Source organism: Dromaius novaehollandiae, chromosome 17 (assembly GCF_036370855.1).
Source record: "Dromaius novaehollandiae isolate bDroNov1 chromosome 17, bDroNov1.hap1, whole genome shotgun sequence".
NCBI classification, from domain to species: domain Eukaryota; kingdom Metazoa; phylum Chordata; class Aves; order Casuariiformes; family Dromaiidae; genus Dromaius; species Dromaius novaehollandiae.
Window position 1 is genome coordinate 15,974,739 of NC_088114.1, and position 23,109 is coordinate 15,997,847.

General features: G+C 67.4%; 1 protein-coding gene across 4 annotated transcripts in view; it reads left to right on the top strand.

Annotated features, from left to right (window-relative positions):
- The first annotated feature begins 218 nt into the window (after nucleotides 1-218).
- SMTN (smoothelin) overlaps nucleotides 219-23,109 on the top strand; it is a 29,370-nt gene continuing 6,479 nt past the window's right edge. The window contains exons 1-19 of one of the 4 annotated variants that reach the window (XM_064522351.1): nucleotides 222-391; nucleotides 7,692-7,852; nucleotides 8,153-8,246; nucleotides 8,407-8,485; nucleotides 8,591-8,943; nucleotides 11,579-11,681; nucleotides 11,845-12,146; nucleotides 12,418-12,484; nucleotides 13,940-14,032; nucleotides 14,763-15,179; nucleotides 16,290-16,366; nucleotides 19,895-20,053; nucleotides 20,202-20,277; nucleotides 20,670-20,834; nucleotides 21,703-21,765; nucleotides 21,945-22,008; nucleotides 22,446-22,616; nucleotides 22,695-22,818; nucleotides 22,898-23,049. In XM_064522351.1, coding sequence (XP_064378421.1) covers nucleotides 341-391; nucleotides 7,692-7,852; nucleotides 8,153-8,246; nucleotides 8,407-8,485; nucleotides 8,591-8,943; nucleotides 11,579-11,681; nucleotides 11,845-12,146; nucleotides 12,418-12,484; nucleotides 13,940-14,032; nucleotides 14,763-15,179; nucleotides 16,290-16,366; nucleotides 19,895-20,053; nucleotides 20,202-20,277; nucleotides 20,670-20,834; nucleotides 21,703-21,765; nucleotides 21,945-22,008; nucleotides 22,446-22,616; nucleotides 22,695-22,818; nucleotides 22,898-23,049 — 2,771 coding nt within the window. In that variant the 5' untranslated portion in view covers nucleotides 222-340. Of the gene's footprint in view, nucleotides 392-7,691; nucleotides 7,853-8,152; nucleotides 8,247-8,406; nucleotides 8,486-8,590; nucleotides 8,944-11,578; nucleotides 11,682-11,844; nucleotides 12,147-12,417; nucleotides 12,485-13,939; nucleotides 14,033-14,762; nucleotides 15,180-16,289; nucleotides 16,367-19,894; nucleotides 20,054-20,201; nucleotides 20,278-20,669; nucleotides 20,835-21,702; nucleotides 21,766-21,944; nucleotides 22,009-22,445; nucleotides 22,617-22,694; nucleotides 22,819-22,897; nucleotides 23,050-23,109 lie in introns of all 4 variants that reach the window. The other 3 variants (XM_064522352.1, XM_064522353.1, XM_064522355.1) reach the window with 3 other exon arrangements.

Below are 23,109 nucleotides of genomic sequence, written 5' to 3' on the forward strand. Positions count from 1 at the left end.
CGGGCGGGGGGGCGGGCAGGGCGGCGCGGGGCCGCGAGCGGGACGGAGTCTGCGGCCCGCGCGGCGGCGGCGGCGGCAGCAGCGTCGGAAGCGCGGCGGAGCCCGGCCGGGCCGGCGGAGCGGGGCGGGGCGGGGCGGGGCGGAGCGGAGCGGAGCGGAGCGGAGCGCGGGTCCCGGGTCCCGGGTCCCGGGTCCCGGATCCCGGGCGCCCTTTGTTGTCTCGCCGCCGCCGCTGCTGAGCCTCCCGCGGCGGCGGGCTCGGCGGGCCGCTCCTTGCGCGGCGGCGGGGCGGCCGGCACCTCGCGGGGCCGCAGCCGCGGGGCCGCTCCCGGCGCCCGGGATGTCGCAGGAAAACCTGCTCGGCATGGACGAGGCAGCGCTGAGGAAGCTGGTGAGTCCCTGCGGCTCGGTGCCGCCGCCGGGGCTCGGTGCCGCCGCCGGGGGACCTGGGTGCTTAGCGCCGCTGCGGGGGAGCTCTGCTGCTGCAGTGCCCCCCACGGGGGGGTCTTTGGTCCTGGACGCGAGATCTGGAGGGGCCGGACCCGTCCCGCTGCTGGCATCCCTCGGCTGGGTTGTCCGGGCACGCTGGCACAAGCCATCTCCTCGCTCATCACCGCCCGGTGGGGTCTCCGGTCCCCCCCGTTGCCCCGGCGGACTTGTTGGCCCCGCGCTCGGGCTGTACGTGTCGTGTCGGCTGGCGCCCGCTCTGCTACCTGCGCAACCCTCTCCCGTTGCCGGGTGGGGTGTCGCTGCTTCCCATCTGCCTCCTGTTCGTCCGGCTCAGGGCTCTGCTTCCCCTTTGCCCAGGGTTGGCTTAGCTTCAGGAGCTGAACCCTCCCTGGTCTCCACCGCCTGCTCCCTGCTGCGCCCCGCGCTGCCGGGCGTTGGGTCCCGGGGCCTCCTAGGTGCTGCTGGAAGAACTTTCCACAGCGTGTCCGGTGGATCCAGCAGAATTGCCTACCCGCTTGTTGGGAGCTCCCCTGAAGAAGCGGCTGGAGCTTCATCCCAGCCCCATAACTACCTGGGCTGGACGGGCTCGTGGGGACCGGGCACTCGCGTGGCCTGAGCAGGAGCCTGGCTGCTGGGCTCTGACCCGCTGAGCCAGGGCTGAGCGCCGGGGAGCTGTGAGCTCCTGGAAGCAGAGCCCTGGCCCTGCGGGATGGGCACATCCTCTCCGGAGCCCGAGCTGAGCGCCCCGGCGGAGCCTTCCCCGAAAGCTAGCCCTCCCTCCGGCCCCTGGGTCGCGGGGGTGCCTGGTCGGAGGTTTTGCTTGGGTGCCCCGGAGGCCGAGCTGGTTGTAAACAGCAGCAGGCGCTGGAATGACGCTGGGGAATGGTTAACGGCAGGAAGCTGAGTCAGCTTGGAAAGAACGTCTGCGAGGAACAGGAAAGAGTCGGGGTGCCTTGACCCTGGTGGGAACGGGGAGCCGTGCGTCGTGGTGCGCGGGGGGGCCGGCCCGTGGGCTGTGCCGCCTTCCTGCCGGAGCCTCCTGACGCGCCGATCCTCATCCTGCTCCGGGTGATGACAACTTGCAGGCCCGTACTCCCCTCCGGGGGAGCGCAGGAGAGGAAAAGGGGAGCATAGGGGGTTTGGAGCGGGCGATACTACCATCCCAGGGTGACGGATAGCAGGCAACGCGGAGCCCGTGGTGGTCCCCGAGCCTTGCCCTGCGCTGAGCTCACGCCTGCCTGCATGTTGCTCATGTGTTGAGAGAGTTGTGCTTGGACTGAGGAGCCCACCAGTCTCCTTGGGGTGAAGCAGGGACCACGGAGTTGTGAGAATGGGTGCTCTGGGTGTGCAATATGGCTTCAGGCAACGAGCATTTGTCCAGCTTGCCCATAACAAGTCCTGTGACTGGGCAAAGCCAAGTCTGAGCAGGGGACCCTGTTCTGAGTGTGCCTGGGGACCCAGAGCGGGGAGGACCAGGGAAGGGCCAAGGATGAGCACCGCAGTGCTGCGAGAAGCAAAGGTGGAGCTTGGTGGTGGCATGGGCTGTGCAGGAAGGGAGGTGGCAGCACCTGGGAGGACTGGGAGGATAAGGGGAGTGAGCAGTCGAGCACCTGGCTCTTGCTGCGGGGACAGGAACCCTTCCTGTGCCACCAGGGCAGAGTCCCTTCCTCATGGTCAGGTAGGGCAACAGTGCGGGGAGCAGAGGAGGCCTCCCTGGTGGGTGCAACAGCTCAGACCTGGGGAAGGGTCACTGCTGCAGGGTAGGCAGGGCTCTGCCTCAGCCAGCAAGGTGTGTTTGGAGACTTTTTCTCCATCCTGGCTGTGCCCTGGCTCTGCTGCTTCCTACCTGACTTTGGCAGAGGTCTCTGGGCTGGCTTGGAGCTCCAGGCTGGGGTGGTGGAGTGGGCAGTCAGGTCTCTGGCTTGCCCAGTGAGGTGGGTCTTACCCCAGCAGCAAGCAATGCTTTTCCCTGAAGCTTTCTTCTTTCAGCCCGCTGTGGCTTTGCATCCCTGTGAGTGCCTTGCTTGGGGACGGTGTCTTCGCTCAGTAGCAGGCTTGGCGTGTGTGCTTGCTGCTCCCTGGCCACGCAGGCGTTCGAGATAGACGTCGCCCCAGGTACCCTGCAATTCCCCTGCTGCAGAGGCAGAGCCATGGGCTCCTGGAGCTGCAAGCTGTGCTGCTGGAGAGGAAAGCAGCTGGAGGGTCCAAGGAGGGTGGTTCTCCATCCCTCCCTCCCTGGCTGCCGGTGCTGTGACCTGTCTCTTCCACCCCCTGGCTGTGGGGGACTGTGGAGGTTGGCATGGACCCCTCTGCCGCTGGTCTTCCTCCTGCCCTGCCTCCACCCAGCTCCGGAGGGGCTGCTCGTGGCTGGGATCTCTCCACACCCAGGCGGAGCTGGCTGGGGAAAGCCTGCTCCGAAATGACGTGAGGCGGGGGAGGGATTTATTTATTTTTTTTCTTTGGTGCTGGCTTTTGGCTCCGCTCAGCTGGAAGAGGATTAGCCCATATAAGGGAAAACTGCCTGCCTCTCCCACCACTTCCTCCCCGCTCCCTGCTCTCCCCAGCCCTCGGCTCCTGTCCCGTCCTGTTCTCCCTCCTAGCAAGTGGGATCTCGGCAGCAATGTATGGTGTCCCGGGGGGCTTCTGCGAGAAGGAGGGTCTGGGGGCATAAGGAGGTCCCTGCAGCCCCCCGACTGCCCTGTGTGCTTGCCGGGAGGGCTGGGGGCCGAGCAGGCTGAGCTGGGAGCAGCCCTTGGGCCGCCCAGGTGAGCAGGGCCACGTGCCTCGGCCACGCGCCCGCCTCCTGTGACCTGTCCCGCGTTCCCCTCCCGAACGGAGGCGGGGGGCCCTGGCGCCCGGGCGGCTCACTGACATGGATGTGATGCATCTCGCCATGGACGGGGGTGGCCGGCCGTCTGCTTCCCAGCCGGGACAGGTTGCAGGGGCTGGTTCTGGCTGCGTGTCTGGAAGCAGTGGAGATACGTGAGCGCGTGGAGCTGTAGTGAGCTCTGGGCTGTGGTCTGTTGGCCCTGGACCGGGGCGTGCTCCCCCCTCTCAGGATTTTGGGCCAGCTGGTTTGAGAGGCAGGACACACATCCCCTGGCAAGCAGAGACAGGTCTAGGGCAGACCATGAGCTAGGGAAGTCACAGGCCTGAGGTCCCTTCTCATGCCCCAGCGCTCTTTGGGGAAGACTCCTCCTGTCCAGCCTTTCAGCAGCCCCAAAGAGCTGTCGCATCCCCGTCGTGTCCCCTGTCCCCCAGCTGTCCCTTCTGTTCACCCGTTCCCTGGAGGCCACGTTCTCCGTAGCTCCTTCCGAAGGCAAGAGCAAAGCGCTGGGCTGTGGGTGACGCTTTGCAGGCCGGCAGCTCCTGTGAGGACCGAAGGCTGCTTTTGGGAGTGCATCTGGCTCCTGTCCGCAGAGCAGAGCTTCCCTGTGGCCGGGCTCCAGCCTTTCCAGTAGCCCTGCCGGTGCTCTGCCTCTGCCGGGAGCCGGCTGGGTACAGGGCTAATTACAGCCCTCCGGGAGGAGCTGCCAGGGGCCGGACGGACGTGCCCTGGCCGGGCCGGGGCTGAGGCAAGGCTCCGAAAGCTGCTGGGCTCGGGCACGGCTGGGAAAGCAGCCCACGGGTGGCTTGCCAGCACCCTCTTCACAAAGCCACTTTGTGTGTGTGACTCGGCGGGCGTTTGCTCGTAACCATTAATTTGCTGCTGCCTGGGCAGGGCCCGTGGGGCCCTGGCGTGTCCGGAGCTCCTGGCGCGCTGCTGTAGGCTGGGCTGGGCCCTTCGGCCCCTTTCCACCTCCCAGCTCCAGCTGTGGTTTCCGGCACGTTTCCCCTTTGCTGCTGGCCACAGAGCCTTCAAAGCCGTTTGTTTTCCTTGTCCTGGCTCCGTGCTGACGTGGGCTTGGGATGAGGCTCTTTCTCCTGCTCTGCCACGGTTCCTCCTGCAGAGGAAAGGCTTGCTAAGCACCCCGTGACCCACATGCAGACTGGCTCCTACCTAGAGCCCCCCAAGCAGGGCAGACTGCCTGGCTCTTTTCCTTCTCTCCCTCCTGTCTAGCAGTGAATTCACTTCTGGCTTCATACTTCTGAGCAGCAGCTGGGATGCTGGAGACAGGACATCTCTGCCTGGGTTTTTTTGTGCTTTTCACCAGCACCTAACTGAGGTTTGTCCCCATGAGAAACAAGGGCTGCTCCTAGAAGAGTGACACTGGGCCACAGCTAGAACTGAGGCTAAAGAGCTGGAGAGTAGGTGTCACACAAGCGCGTGAGGGTCATCAGGATGTCTTCTGCTCCAGGATCATGGGCATCCAGACCTCCTCAGCCCTCCCAGCTCCTCTTGCATGCTGCGCTGCTGCCTCTGCATCACACGTCCATAAAATACACGGCCCATCGCCTGCAGAGACCTCCGTGCTGGGGATGAAAGGGCTGAACAGCATGCAATCAGCAGCTTATTTAGCAAATGGCCAGGGTCTCGGCCTCCCAGCGTGTGGCAGGAGAGCATCTGTCTGTCCACGAGGCCCTTCTTGCACAGCTGCAGGAGAGCCTGACTTGCCGTCGTTCTTCTCCCTCCTCCTCCAAACCCCCTGTCCCCAATCTGCCGGGGACTGGGTGCACACAGGCCCTTGAGAGAGGCTGTCAGTGTCTGGTTTTCGGCTGGCAGCTCTTCCTAACTCTTCCTCTTGGGCTGGATCTGCACCAGGGTCCGTTGCTCCCCCAAGACCCTCGTTCCCACCCTGTGCGCGCTGGAGCAGGGCCCCCCGCGCGGTGGGGCAGGACGGGCCGGCCGCGGAGCCTCTCCTGCTGTGGGTGCTGGGCCGGCCCGTCGGCTGCCACAGGAGGCTTCTCCCAGCCCAGCACCGTGGGGGAGGGCAGCGGACTGTGATTTTGGGCGTCCTGCTGATGCTCCGGGGGTTTTGGTGAGCTTCGGTTCAGGCTTGGTTTTGTGGGGTGCTGCCTGCCCTTCCTGCAGCGCTGAGCGCCGTCCCCCTGTCCTTGGGGGTCCGGGGAGGACCTGCCCTGCCCCACACTGGGGGCCACCACGTTTGCTCCCCGAAGGCAGAAGTTTGAAGCCTGTCCGTCTCCGTCCCGCAGGGATGCCGCACATGGGACGCTGTGGAGCAAGGAGCTCTCCTTGGCGAGAAGCCAAGGGCTCGTGGCGCCGGGGCCAGGGGGCCCTGCCCAGCTCCTTCCCCCCCGCTGCTGCCTCGCCGCGGGGGCTGTTTGGAGGTGCTGTGGCCCCGCTGTCCGGCCTGATGCTGTGGCAGCTCCGCGTGGCGCTGAGCTGAGCCAAGCTGGCCCCTGTGCGTGGCACCAGCAGGGCACGGCCACCTCTGCAGAGCCGGGGCAGAGCTGCTGCTGCTGGGGGACGTGCGCGGGGGGAAGGGGAAGGGGAAGAGGGGGAAGGCTCTGCGACGCTCCTGTGCATCAACTCGGCAGCAAAGCTCCAAGAAGTGGCTTGCACGAGCTCCAGCCACATCCTCCCCATCTCGGCAGTGACCTCCCCGTCCACCCGGAGAGGCGAAGGCTCCTGTGCCAACGGCTTTGTCCTTGCAGGCGGTGCCCCTTGCCCGTGGGAGCTCTGCAAGGGCGCTGGGCTCAGAGCGGTTTCGGGGCGCTTTCAGCGCCGAGCGGCCGGCGGGAGGTGCCCGTGGGGCAGCGCTCCTGGCCACGTTGCACCCCGCTGCCGTCTCCCCGCGATCGGGGCAGGATTTTGCTCTCAGCAGGGCGTCAAGTCAGCTGACAGCTGACGGACCATGTCTCTGGCTTCCGCGGCTGTGCTGCGGGGCAGCTGTGCCCTCGAGCTCTGCGGGCTCTGCTTTGGCCTGGGTGACGATATTCCCTGCCTCTGGCCATGCCTCCTAGCCCGGCACAGGGACGAGACGTCGGAGGGCGATGGCTTTGCTAGGAGAGCTCGTGTGCTCCTAGCTCCTGGGGTTGGGGCCCTGCCCCGGCTTGCTCCTGGCCTCGCCGTGCTTCCCGTCGCAGCTCGGCTGGTGAACCTGGGTTGAACGTGCCTGGGGCCGGCGTGGGCTGAAATCAGGGTTCCTCGCTCTGGCGCGCCTCGGAGCTGGCCAGGGACTGTGCTGGGAGAGCAGAGCCTTCCCAGGCTGGTTCGCAGGCGCAGAGGGGCTCTGCCTGCAAGGATGGGGGATCTCCAGGGCTGTTTGCCTGGCGTGGGCTGCAGAGAACCGTGGTGAGCAGAGTGCCCCCCTCCCAAATGCCCTGGTGCCCACGCTTGGGGCAGGCAAGAGCCTGGTTTGGTGGCCCGCGGGGCTGTCGCGGCGGGACCGATGCCCTCGCCCTGCGGTGCGGATGCTGCAGCTCCCAGCGTGCCGGGGCTCGGCGCTCGCGGCAGCTGCTCTGGGTCACGGAGTTTATTTTTAACGAGCTCCATGAGAAATCGCCCCGTGGGCTCCCTCGCCGGGAGCCAGCCCAGCGCCCTGTCGGCCCTGAGGTCCCGCGCAGGAGAGCGGGAAGCCAGCTGGGCCTGTGCCCGCTCCCGGAGAGCCTCTCCCCAGGGAGAGTGGGCTGCCACGTGCCCCTCTTTGCCGTGGGGAGGGCTCCGCGCCGCCCCTCCTTGAGGCACGTCATGGTCCAGGCCTGCTCCGGCCAACCGCAGAGCCTTGGTCTGCAAGGGGTGAAGCACCCTTGGGTGCCTGCGAGGAGGCTGCCGGCGCCGCGCTGCCCGGGACGGGCGGAGGGGCACTGATGGGACGCGCGATGGGGCTGGAGGCACGCCGTGGGGCGCTTCCCACGCGCGGCGGGTTGGACTTTGCTTTCGGACAGATGCTGCTTGCGGCTTTGGCTCCCAGAGCCATCTGCCTTCCCCGCTAGCGCTGCCCGGGTGAGGAAGAGGAGGCCAGCGTGGCGCTCGCGCCCTCCTCGGCGGGGCGCTGGCACCCTCCCAGCCTGGGTGCTGTGGCCTTGGGTGGCGGCTCTCAGGGGAGCCGGGGCGCTCCTTGCCCATGCCGCACGGGATGCCGGGCCGCGTCCCCGCTCTCGCCCCGCTCCGGGGGTCGTGGGTGGTGGCGGCGCCCGGCCGGGGGGGCCCGGCGCTGCGGGGGCGAGCGGCGGGCGCCGCGGCGGAGCGGCACAGACGGCCCCATTGTGCCGCGCGTGGGCAGCCGGCCGGGAGCCTGGCGGAGGGCGGCACGGGGGGCCGAGCCGGCAGGAGCAGCTGGCTCCGGGTGATGCGCGCGGCCGCCCGCCGCAGAGCCCCCGCTCTGTTTGCACCGCAGCTGGAGGCGACGCCGGACCTCGCCGAGCGGCGCCGCATTCGCTCGGCCATCAGGGAGCTGCAGCGGCAGGAGCTGGAGCGGGACGAGGAGGCGCTGGCGTCCAAGCGCTTCCGCTCGGAGCGGGGCAGCCACAGGCAGGACAACAAGGAGAACTGGCTGCGGTGAGTGTGGCCCGGGACGCCGCCCGTGTCGCCTCTCGGCCCGGGAGGACAGCGTCCTTGGCTCCCCGAGCTCCGCTCCACCCTGTCACTTTGATGCCTGTCCCCTGCTGTGGCTTGGGCAGGCGTCGATGGGCGCGAGGGTGGGGAGAGTCTGGCACGAGGATGCTCCTGTGCGCGGCAGCTCTACGGCTTGAGCTTGTCGGGTTGCCAGCGGGGGATTTGTAGCCACGAGGGGACTTTGCTCCCAAGCATCCCCCTCAGATCCCAGCTCGCCTCTCTCACGCCCTTGGCCCTGCCCAGGTCCCAGCAGCTAGAGGAGGAACAGCAGAAGGCCCTGGCCTCCTTGTCCCAGAAACTCGAATCGATCACGGATGTGGAGGAGCTGACAAAACTGGTAAGTGACCTCCGCTGGCTCGTGGGCTGCTCCTGCCAGGCGGGGACAACACGAGTCTTGTGCCATTGAGACTCCCCGTGCCGCTCCTGCGCGCTGGAGAGGCTGCTGCTTGCCCCGGGGGTGCTCGCCTTGCGCCACGGCTGGGTCTCTCCCCCCGTAGCTGCGGGCGGCCAGCGAGTACGAGGAGCGCAAGCTGATCCGCGCCGCCATCCGCAAGCTGCGGGCTGAGGAAATCGAAGGTGAGGCACCGTCCCCGTATCTCAGCCAGGCTGAGCCGCTGCTACCCCGGCGATGCTGGGACGTGGCCAGCTCCTTGCTAACCGCCTTTGTTTGCTTCCCTCCAGCTGCAACCCTGGCCGGGAATGTGCAGAGCAGCCGGAGGGATGACGCTGAGCCGCCAACCCTGCCCGGGAGTGTGGAGAGCAGCCACGGGGGTGACAGCGTACAACCAGCCCTGGCTAGGAGCCGGGAGAGCAGCCAGAGGGATGATGCCGAGCCCCCAGCTCGGGGCAGGAACACGGAGAGCAGCCAGAGAGGCAACACTGAGCCACTGCCTGCGGCTGGGAGTGTGGAGAGCAGCCGGAGGGATGATGATGAGCCACCAGCCCTGGCCGGGAGTATGGGGAGTAGCCACAGGGGCAATGCTGAACCGCCGGCTGCTGAGGATCCTGAGCCGACCGAAGTTGAGCGCTCTGGGGTGAGTGCGGAGGGCTCTGCTGATGGGGGAGTTGCTGCAGATTTTCCGTCTCCTTTGCTCGGTTTCCTTGTCCCAGCCTTCCTTGGACAGGTTGCCCCCGGTGTGGGTGGGACTTCCCTGCCTCGGGGGCTTGGGGCAGGTGCCCGTGGCCGTACAGCTGGGGCTGGGACAAGGGGATGGTAAGGGTCTGCATCGATGAGGGAGGGCTGGAGCCAGGGACACGGCTGGGCACCTTGCGCTGTGCCGGTGTGCCCCCGACAGCGGTGAGCCAGGACTGGAGCCAGCGGGGTTGGCCAGCGATCCTGCACTGGGCTGGGCCAGTGTGTCCCTGTCAGCAATGAGCCAAGGCTGGAGCAGGAGAACATGGCTGTGTCCACCTGGAGACTGCTCCATTTGGGCTGCGGCCTCGGGACTGGCTTCACCTTGGCCTCTCCTGCAGGCCCTACTGAAGCTGTTTTGGGGATGCAGCCTGCACGCAAGTGCTCTTGGCAGTGCTGGCCTGGGTCCATGCCCGCTTTGGCCAGGACGTGCTTGCTGGGAGAGAGGGCAGCAGTATCTGCTGGGTGGTTGATGGGTGGAGGAGTGCAGGGCATCCCTCCCTGCTGGGATCTGGAGGGGCTGTGTTTGGGGGAGACTGCTGCTCGGTGCCAGGCTTTGACTGCCGCTCGTCCTGGAGTTGTGGCTGCTGCCAGCAGTCACCTTGCACAGGCAGAAGCCTGAGCTCTGCTTCTTTCTCCCCACGCTTGGTGTCACTGCTCACATTCAAGGGGTCTGGGCTTGGTCCGGAGATAGGCTGTGCTTGCAGGTGATGGCTCTCCAGGTGGGCACGGCTAGGGGAGGATGAGCTGGTGGAGCAGGCTGAAGATTGGGCCTAGGGTTGGCGGCAGTGGGTGAAAGCCCAGTCATGCCTTTCCCTGCCTATGGTTTCCTGCCGTGCTGAGCCCGTAGGGCATAGCTCTCATGATGGTGGGAGGTCCCTGCACACAGAGGCACAGCATGGGGTCTCCGTTTGGGGGAGAGGATGGGGAAGGGGAGAGGCAGCTGGAAAGCAGTGGTTATCACTGCAACCAAGTAGGAAGGAGTAGGGCCCCACAGCACATCCACTTTCATTCATCCTCTGCCTTTCCAAGGGCCACGGCAGGCGGCTTGTGGAGGGAAAGGTGGCCCTACTTCACCCTTCACCGCTCTTCTGCCTCCCCCCTCAGGGTCTGCTGGTGCCGCAACCCTGCGCGAGGCCCTGTCCACGCAGGGGTATTTCCTGAGCAGCCGGTGGAGCCGTCCCAGCTTATCTGGCCAGCTCCTCCAAACCCTGGGGCTGTTTCTCTAAAACGGGGCTCCTGGAATGGGCTGCTGATTTGGGTACTGCTTTCCCCTGCACGCTTCCCGGGGTACCGTGCCCTCGCCACCCCCACCCTTGTCATTCGCATCAGCAGCTGGAGCTCGTGCTGCTCCCGGGGTTCATGGTCAGCTTCATCTCTGCTGGGATCTGCTAGTCCTTCCTGGCTCTGCCCTGATGCTCCAAGCCCCCGTGCTGCAGCTTGTTTACCCCCCCCCCCCCACATCGCAGGATGCTCCCATTGTCCCACATGTGCCATTTGTGCCCAGTTTAGCAAGGACTCCTGCTCCGATTGATGAGACAGACGTCCCCAGGATGCCTCTGGCTCTCCTCAGGCGCTGGGTGGTGTGGGCCTGTCACCTGCATGTCCCCTCTGGTTTGAGAGGAGCTTTCCCAGACCTGGCTCCGATGACAGCGCTTAGTCCCAGGCTCTGAGCATCTCCGTGTTGGCCGAGTGATGGGGATGCAGTGCAGGGCGGCAGAGGAAGCCCAGGGGAACCTTGTGCCTTCACTGCTCCCATCTGACCGGAGCCGCTGGGTGACACAGGCAGGGCAGGCTGATGTGAAGCCATGGAGTGGGTTGGAGCTAGATGCTCCCCTGCATCGTGGAGCTGCTTCTGGCTATTTGGGGCTTGGGAAGCAGGAGTCACTGGGCAGGGACTGTCTTTTCCACCCAGCTCCTGGCATCAGTGCTGGACAAGGCTGGGAAACGGGCCGCCTCTGTGTGCAGGCAGCAGAGCTCCTGGCTCTGTGCTCTCCTGCCTGTCTCAGCCCTACGCAGAGGGGTGACTGGAGCCCCAGGGACGCAAAGGGCAGGCAGGGGGTCTCGTCTTCCCACTTCAGTAGATACAGCCCCCCCGTCCCGTGCTTTGCCAGCACTGCCGGGCTGTCCTGGTGCAATCTGAGACGGTTCAGCGCTGCAGCAGGTTGCTAACGCTGGGCAGCGCGGCCTGGGCAAGGCAGCAGTGCTTAGGGGTCCCTGCTCCCCCACAAGCCTTCTGCACTTCTCTGATGGCCCCAGTGCTGCTGCTGGACCCTCGGTGTGGGACTGATGCTGCGTGTTGTGAGGGAGCCCACAGCTTACTGTGGTGCACGTGCAAGTGTGTCCTGCCTGCTGCCCTGGGCCAGACCTGGGGGGCATGGGGAGAGGCCCCCACAGCCTGCAGCAGCTCCCGGGGACCGGGCTGGTGGAGATGGTGTTTCTGACGTACCTTGCGTACCGAGTTGCTTGGCCACCCCTTGTGATGGGGAGGGGGCACCAGAGGGGCCGGCCTAGCTCTCGCTCCCCGCTCTCCCCAGGCCCCTGAGCAAGGCAATGTGGTGGAGCAGGAGCACATCCGCGCTGAGATCCAGGAGCTGCGCAGCGAGCAGCAGCGAGCGCCTGAAAAACCCAGTGCCCAGGGTGAGTGGATGCAAATCCTGCTGTCCGTGGGCAAAGCCCTGCCCGGGTTCCCGCACAGGGGATGGAGCAGAGCCTGGGAGCGCAGGAGGATGCTGCGGGCAGGGCTGGAGCATGGCAGATGCTTGAGGCTTCCCCCGTAAGGAGCTCGATCTCTCTCCTGCAGATGCAGCCTCGGGGACCCTTGTGCTCCTGGATCTGCACCAGGCCCCAGAGTCCTGTCCGGTGCCCGGGCCGGAGCCCGAAGAGCACACCGAGGAGCTGGAGCAAGGCCGGCCGTGCGCCGAGCTTGCCGCTCGGGCTGAGTTGCAGTATCAAGCCTCCTGGAAGGAAAAGAGCCCAGACAACCCCGCTGCCACGCGAGAGCCTGGAGCGGAGCAGCTGGAGACGCCCCACAGCATGGGGGAGAGCTGCCGGGTGGAGCAGGCTCTTCCGCGACAGCCCTGTGCCGTTAGGCCGGGCAGCCAGGTACGGAGACACCTGCGTTTCTCCAGGCTGGGACTTGGTGGGACCACCAAGAGCATGTGCCCCAGACCCTCCGAGCAGGGGGGCTGGAGCTCCCATGGAGCTGTGGCCGCAAGTGAAGGTAGCTCCACGGCTCATCGCAGCCCCACGGCTGCTCGGTCGCCTGGCGAGGCTGGTGCTCGCCGCTCTCCAGGGGCTTTGACCCTGCTCGGGTGGAAAGCATGGTCTGGCTGCTCCCCCCGGCTCACCGCACTGTCCCCTTCCCTCCCCGCAGTTTGTCGTCTGCGTGCGGGGCCAGATGCTGGAGAAGGCGGGAAGTCCTCCTGTGGAGAAGCACGCAGGTGAGAGCAGCCCGGCACCCCCCTTGGCGGGGAGACCCTCGCGCGGGTCGGGCAGCAGCACCCTCGGCCGGCCCCGCTCTGGGCTTGCGGCGGCCACGCGAGCAGAGCACGCGGCGCCGTGGCCTCCCTTTTCCCGGCACCGTGGGCGCTGCCGAGGAGCGGGCAGCTGGAAGGAGCGCGCCGTCCCGCTGGGCAGGGCAGGGCAGGCCCCGCGCGGCCCCGCTCCGCTCCGAGGAGCTCCCCCGGCAGAGTAAACAGCGAGGGCAGGCCGCGAGCCCCGGGGACGTGACCCGCGTGCGTGGGCTGCAGAGAGGAGCGCAGCGGCGGGACCGGCTGGGGCCAGAGGCCTCCGTGGGCAGCGACCGGCCCGGCCGTCCCCTGGCCGCGGCGGTGCCCGCCCTGGCCCCCGGTCCCGGCGCAGCGGGGTGCTGGGTGCGCTGTTTACGAGTCCCCCAGCTCCCGGCCAGGCGGCCGCAGGGCCATGAAAGGGAATCTGTGCATGCACCAAACTCCGGCCTTTTGCATTCTTTATCCCAATAAGGCCGGGAGCTGCGCACCGCTCCGGCCCCATCCCCCCCGGGGCCCCGCTCGCTGGCCCGGCTCGGGGCTGAGCACCGCTGCCGTCCCTCCTTGCCTGCCTGGGTGCTTTTGGCAGGCTCGAGGGATCGCGTTGCCCCGCGGATGCCCTCGGGCCGCTTCTGGGAAAGTCCTTCCTTGCGGCCGTGCCAGGAGGAAATGGGAAAGACCGGAGATGAGTTCTCTGCCCCAGGCACCTGTAGAGTCGGGGTCCCACCTGCACAACCCTAGTGCTGCAGTGGTGGGACATCTTCTCCCAGGGAAAGCAAAGAGGGGCAGGGGCTGCTGGCCGAAGGGGAAGGCAGAAGCAAGGGAGCTCCTGGGCTGGAGCACGGCCCAGCCGCAGGGCAGGACGAGTGCTGGGGGCAAAGGGAAGCACACAGCAGCGGCCTCCTGCCGCCCGAGGGGCTCCGGCCGAGACCTGGCTGCTGGGGAGAGGCCAGGCCTCTCCTCCGGGGTGTCAGTCGCTCTGCCCCTAGGCCGGAGCCGGTGCCCGCTGGGTGCAGACAACCCTTGGGTGCTGCCAGCCCCCGGCTGGGAGCTGCCTTCTCTGCGCCCAGCCGTCCCACCTGGGGCTGTGATGGCAGCCGGCGGGCCGCGGTCCGGATGCTGAGGCACTGGTCTCCCCCGTGCCCTCCCGTGCGATGGGATTTGGCGCTGCAGAGCAGAACCCTCTGCTGCCCGGGGGCTGCTCGGGGCGGCCTGCGGATGCTGGTGGTCGTTGGTGCTGCAGTCTGGGAAGCACGGGGTGACCCCAGGAGACCCCACGTGGGGGTGGGGGTGGGGGTGGGATGGTTGACACCACTACCCGGTGCTGCTCTGACCCTCTGCTCCCTTTGGCTTGTTCCTGCTAATGGCCCGGCCCTTCCCGAACGGCAGCGCCCGCCCAGCGCGGAGCAGGGACCCCGGCCCGCCCGGACACTCACCGCTGGGAGCCGGCGCCTTCCTCCCCGCGCCCAGCTGGCCGCGCAGGTGAGGTCCCTCCGCCGGGGGTGGCTGTCTCCGCTCTCGCTGCGCTTCCCGGTGGCGGCGGGTCCTCCGCGGGGGCTGGGGCAGCCGAGAAGCTCCGCGGCGGCGGCAGCGTGCTACGGGGCGGGCGTCACGGGTCGAGCGAGGCCGGTGTGGCTGCCGCGCAGGGCATGTTTTCTGCTCCCTCCAGCCTCCCTGGCTTGTCGCACCCGTGCACGGCCGCACGTGCTGCTGGGGAGCCTGGCTGCGAGTGCTGCGAGCACCAAAGGGGCACAGCCTGGCCAGGCACCGTGGGGGGCTGCACGCACCGCGGGGGCACCCGGGAGGCTGCGGGCACCGCGGGGATGCCCCGTGCAGGCTGTGTGCACCGCGGGGGCACCCGGGAGGCTGCGGGCACCGCGGGGATGCCCCGTGCAGGCTGTGTGCACCGTGGGGGCACCCGGGAGGCTGCGGGCACCGCAGGGATGCCCCGTGCAGGCACCGTGCACCGCGGGGGCACCCGGGAGGCTGCATGCACCATGGGAATATCCTGGCCAGGCACCGGGGTGGGGGCCGCATGCACCACGGGGGTACCACGAGTGGCTGCGTGCGTCGCGGGGGAACCCGGGGAGGCCGCATGCACCGCGGGAGCGTCCGGGCCAGGAACTGCGGGGGGCTGCATGCAGCGCGGAGGCACGGCGGGGGGGCTGCATGCACCGCTGACGCGCGCCTGTGCCCGTCCCCCTCCCCGCAGAGCCGAGCCCCGCCGGGCCCCTGCAGCGGGCCGCCTCCGTGCGCGAGCGCGCCCGCAAGTTCAGCGCCGAGGCCCCCGCGCCCAGCGCCGCGGCGGCCGCCCGCAACGCGGCCCCGGCGGGCAGTGCGGGCCGGCGGCGGGCGGCGGCGGGCGGCCCCGAGGGGGCGGGCGGCGGCGCGGCGGGGCGGGCCGGGCCCGGCCAATGGCAGCGGGGGCCGCGCGCGGCCCCGCCGGGCCCCGCTCAAAACGCGCGGGGCGGCGGCGGGGGCGCAGAGCAGCGCCCGGTCCCGCCGCCCGCCGGCCCCCGCCCCGCCGGCCCCGACGCCATGAAGACCTGCTTCACCATCGAGATCAAGGATGGGCGCATGCAGCCCCTCGGCACCCGCGTCGTGGGGGCCCCCAGCAGCCAGCGGGCAGGTGGGCACCGGCCGGGCGCGATGGCGGGCGCCGGGCGGGGAAGCGGCCCCGGTGGGCGTCACGGGGGCCAACGAGACGGTGGGCGCCGCGGGGCAGGTGGGCGCCTCTGGGCAGGTAGCCGTTGGCGGGGAAGCAGGCAGCGGTCGGGGAGTCGGGCGCGTGTGGGGCGGTGTTAACCCATGGGATGACGTGCGTAGGCAGATGGGTAGGTGCTGATGGGGCAGAGAGGTGCCAGCGGGTTGGGGGTCACCAGCAGGGTGGTAGGCACCATGGGACAAGTAGGCACCAACGAGCAGGTGGAAACCAGCAGGCAAGCGGGGAGGTGGGCACCCATGGGACACGTAGGCAGCAGTGGGCAGGTGAGCACCCGTGGGATTTGGACATTGGTGGCCAGGAGGCTGAATGTGGGCCAATGCCTCTTGCCAGAAGAGCCTGGGCTCTGGGCAGGTTCATGCCTGGTGACCCTCACGCGTTGGCAGAGAACATCAGCCTGCCCAGTGCACCTCTGTGCTCAGCGCGAGGCTGCTGGCCCCAAACCATGTCCCCATGCCTGCAGTCCTGTCCCATTCCCTCCCATCCCTGTGGTCCTGCCATGTCCCCTCTCATCCCCGCAGGTCTGCCCCGTCCCCACACACCTGCCTTGTCCCGTCTCGCCCCGCACATCTCTGCATCCTTGCAGTCCTGTCCCATCCCATCTCTGCTGATGTGCAGTGCATGTGTTCCAGCGCTGCCTGGTCACGGTTGGACTTTGCTGGATCTGGATGCTTCTGAGCTGCTCTCCTGCGGCTCTGCCCTCTCCCAGGGCTGTTTCTCATGCAGGGTGGTCTTGGCTCCAGCTGGAGAGCTGTGGAAAGTGCCCTTCCTCTGGGAGAGGGCGGGCTGGGGTGACGAGGGAGGGCCAAATCTCCTCCTCGTGAAGTGGCTTCCAAATCTGTAGGCTGTCCCCAGAGTCCTTTCTCTGTACCAGAGCTCCGTGCCTGTGCTGCTGAGGCAGGATGCACGTGGCAGCCAGCCAGCCCCGCGGGAGCCGGCGTCCTTCTCCAGCCGCGGGCGCGGGGCTGAGCCTGCAGGGCTGGGACAGGCCCCGAGCGTTTATTCCTCCTGTCGCAGAGCTGAACCTGGGGCTGAGGAGCACTCCCATCCGCATCACCACCGTCCCCAGCAGCAGCAGCAGCAATGTCACCAAGGTGAGCGTGCGCCTACGGCAGTGCCCAGCAGCACTTGGCACCCGCGCAGCAGTGACCTGGTTAGGCCCGGTGCGTGGGTCCTGGGCTACCCGGCATGGGGTGGAGTCCTGCTCCGCTGGTCGGGGCAGGCGGTTTGGTGCTGGCAGCAGGATCCGGGCACTGGGCAGCTCAGACCGATGTCTGTGCACCACGGGGGGAAGCCCAGGGTCTGTATGTGGAACCACGTCCCAGGCCACGTGAGCCTTGTGAGGACCCAGCTGTGCCTGCAGCTGGATTTGGAAGTCTTTTGTGGGTCTTTCCCACCCCTTGCTCTGTTCTTAGACACTCTTGGGGTGGCAGCAGCCCAGGGAAACCCATTGCTGTCCATCCCTGTGCTTTCCCCTCCTGGGCATGGGCCTTGGCTGTAGAGATGGGGAGCTCGCCAGCGGGGGAGCTGCTTTCGGGCCCTGGCACCAGAGCATCCTGTGCCCTGAGCGCGGGCGCAGCGGGCTGGAGTCCTGGCTCTTCCTTACTCCGCTTGCCCTCAAGCCAAAAGGCGAGAGGGTGGTGGGTGCCCACCTCACGGGGGGTGAGGACTCTTGGGTGCCACTGCAAAACGCTTGAGGGGAAGAGCTGGCTGCAGCCCCACAGCTCTGTGGCCGCAGAGCTCATGCGGGGTGAGGAGAGTCGCAGGCGCCTGGGAGGCAGCGCGGGCAGCTCTCCGAGTGCTGTTATCTGCTCTTGGCCATCTAGGGTAACATAAAGCGCTCGTGCACGCAGCGGCGTTGGCAGAACAGGGATGTCAGAAGTGGGTGCCGCTTGCTTGCGGCCCAGCGAGGCGGGTGCCCGGAGCTGGGTGCTGCCTGCCCAGGGCAGCCGGGGGGAGGACCCAGCTCCCGCTTGCTTGGGGCAACTTCTCGGCGCTAATGCGCTCAGGCCGGCTTGGCCCCGGCGGCCTGTCAGCTCTCATTAAGGCATTAGCAGTGCTGCTGCGTGGGGGTGGCGGGTTCGGGACCCGCTGCCTGCCCAGCGGGAGACCCAGCTGCCAGGTGCCCTCCGAGCGGGCAGGGAGGAGGAGGAGGAGGAGGTGGAGGTGCCATCGGCCCTGCCAGGTAGGGGTCGGGTGACATCCTCGGGAGCCTGCGGGTGGTTGCAGAGCCGGGGGGCAATCGCTGCCTCCGCGTGTGCTGTCTGCCTGGCGCACTGGCAGGGTGGCATGGGTGCTCGTCGCGCGGGCGCCTGCTCTGCCCAGGCTGCAGGCGGTAAGGGGAGCTGGGTGCCCCCCGTGGGACCCCCCAGCCTGAGACCCAGCTGGCAGCGAAGGAGCTGGTGCTCCCGCGCTCGCGCTGGGCTGGGGCCAAGGAGGTTTGTGATTTGTTGGTGACGCAGGACGGGAGACGGAGTAGTGGGAGAAGGGGCAAAGGAGGCCAGCGGGGTGGTCCCAGCCACCAGGGCTCTGCAGAGAGGCTGCGAGTCTGGAGGCAGCCAGCGAAACAAGGCTCCCGGGGCGGATCCTGGCAGCGCAGCTGCCTCCTGCGCCTGGCTCTGCCCATGCCCATCTGCTCTCCCCAGAGCCAAGGTCTCTGGTCCTGCGGGAACCCCTGCGGGGGGTACAGCTCGGGCTGGGGCACCCGCTGCCAGCACGGGCTAAGGCAGGACCCTGCTTTCCCGGTGGCCGCAGCAGCCCTGGGACCCCCCCCACCCCGGCACGGAGCCGCCGGCTGCCGCTCTGTCTCGCTGCCCGGCGCCGGCCCCCCTCGCTGGGCCACCCGCTCCCGCGGGGCCGGGAACCTTCCCCGGCGTCGGCGCCTCCCCCTGCGCCCCCGCGCGGGACCCCCAGCGCCGGCGATAAGAATAGCCGCGCCGGAGGGTGGTGCCCTCGGGGCCCCTATAAAGGGCAGGTGACAGCCGAGAGGGGCCGAGCGCGGCGCCTGCCTCCCGCCGCCCTGGAGCCCGCCGGCGCCATGCCGGGGGTCAGCCTGCACGGCCTGGCCCAGGCCAAGGCGGCCGAGCTGGAGGAGCTCCGGCTGGAGCTGCAGGCCTTCCGGCAGGCCGTGGAGGGCCGGCTGGAGGAGGCGCTGCGGCAAGTGCAGCCCCTGGCGCCCGCCCTGCGCGCCCTGCGCGAGGAGCACCTGGAGCTGCGGGCCGAGCAGGCGCGCCTGGGCCGCCGGCTCGACGCGCTCGCCCTGTGGCTGCCGCCGCAGGAGCCCGAGGACAAGGACCTCAGCACGCTCTTCTTGGAGGCGCAGGACCCTTGCGCCCATTTCGAGGGCACCGAGGAGCCCAGCGGCCCGGTGGCCCACCCGCCCACCTTCTCCAGCACGCGCCGGCAGTCGTCCGTGCACCTCTCCAGGAGCGACAGCGGCGTGAGTGCGGGCAGGGGCAGGGGCTGGGCGGCCCTTGGCGGCGGCGCTGGCGCCCCGTCCCCGCTCCGTGCCTCGCGGGGCTCCTCCGAGCCCTGCCGGCTCCTGCCCGCGATGCTTCGGGGGCGGCCGAGGGCCCCCCGGGCTGAGCAGGGGCGCGGAGCCCGCGGGGCGAGGAGAAACCCTCGCCGAGGGCTGGGACCGGCGGGGGCCGGGCCGGCACTGTCGCGGGATCAGCTGGCGATGGCTGTGTGTTGCTGGGGAAGGCGAGCAGCAGGCAGGGCCCCTGGCCCGGTGTCGGAGCCAATGGGACCCGCCTGCCTCGCATTGCTGGCGTGCCGGCTGGGGCGGTGCGGGGGCGCGCGGCGGGCTGCGGGGCAGCTGTCCTGGCTCCCCTTACGCTGGCTGCCGGCCCGCGGCACCGCGCGGACGCATTCGGTGGAGCGGCGAGAGCCGGGGGCGGGCGACGCCGGCATCTGGCTCGGGGGCCTCTGGGGCCGCTCCTCCCTGCCGGGGGCTCTCGGGGCGACGGCGGACCCCGGCACCTCGGCCCAGGCTGCGCCGCAAGGGAAGGCGGGCGCCAGGCTAGCGCGTGCCTGCCCGGCCCTCCCGCTTGGCTGGCAGGCGGGATGGAGCCAGGTGTGGAGGGGCTGCCCTGGCCCTGCATTCGACACCTCCCGTCTCTTTGTTGTCCTATTCTGGGCCTGGCCAGCTGCCTGGGGCGCATTGCTTGTGGGTCGTGCTGAAAGGGACTTGGTGCCCTGGCTGTGGTCCCAGAGGGGCTGAGCTGGCCTAGTTTCTGCGCAGAGATGATAGGGAAGCTCTTGATCTTCTGCACAAGCTCTTCTTTCTGTTAAGTCTCTTAATTCCCTGGAAATCCCTTGCCACTGCTAATGGTGCACACTGGTCTTGCCAGCAACTTGCCAGCTGCCAGGCAGCAGGCAGAGCATGGCCCAGCTCGGATCGCCTGGGCACCCCCTGCCTTGCTGTGGGGCCCTGGTGGGCTGCGGGGGTTTGTGTGGGACCTTTGGGCTGGTGCTGACTGTGGCTTTCCTCCTCCTGGAGCGGGGTCTGCCTGCCCAGGCAGCAGTGGGAAGCACTTAGGGATGTTTCAGCAGCCAGAACGAGCGCAGATGTACAAATCGCGGGCTGGAGAGAGCTCAGCCATGCAGTGCTGTCCTTGCAGATGGAGCCAGAGCTGGTGGAGCAGCCCCAAGCACCGAGGCTGGAACCAGAGCTTCCCAATGGCATGGAGAAAGCCCAAGTGAGGGAGCTGGAGAAGAGGAGCAAGCTGAGTGTCGAGGAGCTGAACAGGATCGAGGACGAGGATGTTCTGGATAAGATGGTACTTCCTCTGCCCTTGTGCTCCCGGAGGGGTGGAGTGGGGGGTGGAGCAGGTCGGTCCCCAAGGGAAGGGCACAGGCTGGAGGTGAGGGGGCCCACAGCAAGGCCAGGAGCCCGGCGGAGATGCTAACCTCCATCTCTTTCTGCAGCTGGATCAGACGACAGACTTTGAGGAGCGGCGATTGATCCGTGCCGCCATGCGGGAGCTGCGCCAGCGTAAGCGAGGTAGTTGCTCCTGCTGCTGGGGCTGGTGGCTGGGGAAGCTGCCGCCGCATGGGGCGGGAGGGAGGGGCAGAGGCTGCTGCGCTGGCTTGCAGAACAGAGCCTGGGAGCTCTGGCGGGCGTCAGCGGTGGAGCTGTCGGTCACAGAGGCGTTGCAGGTGGAGGCAGAAGGGGTGCCCAAGTGGGTGCATCCTGGCAGTGGTGAGGACAAGGAGGGGCGTCTTGTGTCTTCTGCTACACTCCTGGCTCTGCCAGGCTGAGGACATCATCCTTCCTGTAGGCCAGTTCTGGACTGGTGACAGCGGGTAGGACCTTCCGGGATGGCTGGACAAGTGTCCGTCGCTCACTGGAGCCTGTGTCTGGCTGCTGACAGCATCTCACGTGTGTGTTTGCAGAGCAGCGGGAGAAAGAGCGGAACCAGCAGCTGCAGGAGCTGAAGAGCCAGGCTGCAGCAGGGAGGGCAGGCCATAACACAGAGACCACCACCACGCAGAGCACCCAGTCGGCCGACGGCTCGGCCCGCAGCACAGTCACCAAAACCGAGCGCCTCATCCAGTCTAGTAAGGGCAGGGCTGGCAGAGCGTCGGCCTTGCTGGCTCAGCTCTGCAGGCCCCCCATCCCGTCAGGAGGCAGTGCTGAGAGCTCCCTCCTCTCTCCTGCCAAGGCTCAGCCCTGTTTCTGCTGCTCTCTCTCTCTGCTTGTCCTGGGCCTGGCCTGGCTGCAGTGTCTTCAGGGAGCCCTGGCGTTTCCAGCGTCAGTCTAGTCTGTGGTGTGCACTGGGCTTTGCAGAGCCCTGGGCAGGGGCCAGCACGGAGACCCAAGCATCTTCCACTGCCCTCCCTTGGAGGGAGATAGTGGTGTGGGTGCACAGGGTCAGCTATATTGTGAGAGGCAACCTGGAGATGGCAGGACCCTGGTTTAGGGCCCCGTGTAGTGGGCCAGCTACCTTCCCTCTGCCAGCCTCCAGTGTCAGGAAGGAGCGGGTGCCTCCTTGGATCTCCCACAGCTTGCCCGGGGGCCTGAGCATTAAAGGATCAGCTCAGGCTCCTTCCCACGTCATCCTTACTCCCCCTCAATGCTGGCATAGGCCTTGTGTGCTCCTCGGGACAATCTCCTGTCACCTACACCTTCTGGTTTCCAAGGCCTTGGACGTGCTGGCTGGGAATTGCTGTCTGTGACTGAGGGCTGCTCTGGCCCTTCTGCCTTTCTGCTCCTTCTCACCGGCCTCTTCTTTGCTCTGTCTGATCTCTGCTGCCTGGGCTGGCACGTGCCTTCCGTCTCGCACCCCAGTATCTGCCCTGGACACAGCTATGTCCGTTCATCCTGCTGGCCATCCAGGACTTCTCTGTCACGCTACACAGATGCCAGGGCACGTCTCAGCCGGTGGCACCCAGACCTAACTGGCCTCCCTTTGCCTTCCCCCTGCAGACGATGGCACCAAGACTTCCCGTATGACAACCATGGAGTCGAGTTACGTGAAGAGACAAGACAGTAAGAGCTAGTGCTGTCCTTTCTCTGCAGCATCCTCTGGGCATCACCGCTTTCCCCAGGGCATTGCTGTCTCGGTGCCATCCCTGCCCTCGGGCACATGGTGGAGCCTGTCCAGCCTGCCTTGCTCCTTCCCTCTCTGCTCCTGCCTGAAGCCTCTCTCTCTTGCTGTCTCTTTGCAGATGGCAGCAGTACATTTGTTCAAACCAAATCATCCTACAGCTCTTCTTCCAAGAAGATGGGCAGGTGAGTGGCAGTGCCTCCCCAGCCTCATGGCAGCCCCGCACAAGAACAGGCGGAGCAGTCCTTGCCTGCTGTCTGGTTGCTGCACAAACGCTCTTCCTCCTTGTCCTTGTCCAGCTTGTGGTGCCGGGTACAGGGGTGTCACCAAAGCCAGCAGTTGCCTGCTCCTCCAGCAGTCCCCATGGCACAAGCCGTTGGGTCCCTCTGTGGGTGGGACCCTGGGCAGTGAGCCCTCCTGCCAGGGGAACCCGCAGCACTGTGAGCTGTACAAGCCAGCCGGGGACCCTTGAGCAGTGCTGGTCTGTCACGGGGGTGCGGAGGTTTCTGAACCACCAGGGATGCGTGAACCCCTGGGCTGGGGATGGGAAGGAGCTGAGGAGTCCACGTCTGGGCTGACTGTGTCCCCATTAGGACTGAGGCTTTGCCTGTGTCTCTTCCAGCATCTTTGACCGTGAAGACGAGAGTGCCTCAAGACAGAGCAGCCTGGCTGCGCTGGAGCGGCGCCAGGCTGAGAAGAAGAAGGAGCTGATGAAAGCTCAGAGCCTGCCCAAGACATCTGCCTCACAGGCTCGCAAGGCCATGATTGAGAAGCTGCAGAAGGAAGGCGGCAGGTGAGCATAGGCCTTGCAGCAGGAGGGCTAGGTGGGACTGAGCACCGTGTGGGTAACGCTGTGTGTTTTTCCCCACAGTCCTGCAAACCCTGCGGTGTCACGCACAGCTGTGCAGCGCTCCTCCAGCTTTGGCGTTCCCAATGCCAACAGCATCAAGCAGATGTTGCTGGACTGGTGCAGAGCCAAGACCCGGGGCTACGAGGTCAGTGCTGCCTCCTCTCCCCATCCCTGGCGAGGCTGGGTCAGTCCCTCTCCCTCTGGATAACTCTCTTGCCCCACAGCATGTGGACATCCAGAACTTCTCGTCCAGCTGGAGTGATGGCATGGCCTTCTGTGCCTTGGTCCACAACTTTTTCCCTGAGGCTTTTGACTACAGCCAGCTCACGCCCCAGAACCGCCGTCGCAACTTCGAGGTGGCCTTCTCCTCTGCAGAGTACGTAATTTTTGTGCTTCATCAGATGGGCTATGAGCATTACTTGTCCCTTGCCTGGAC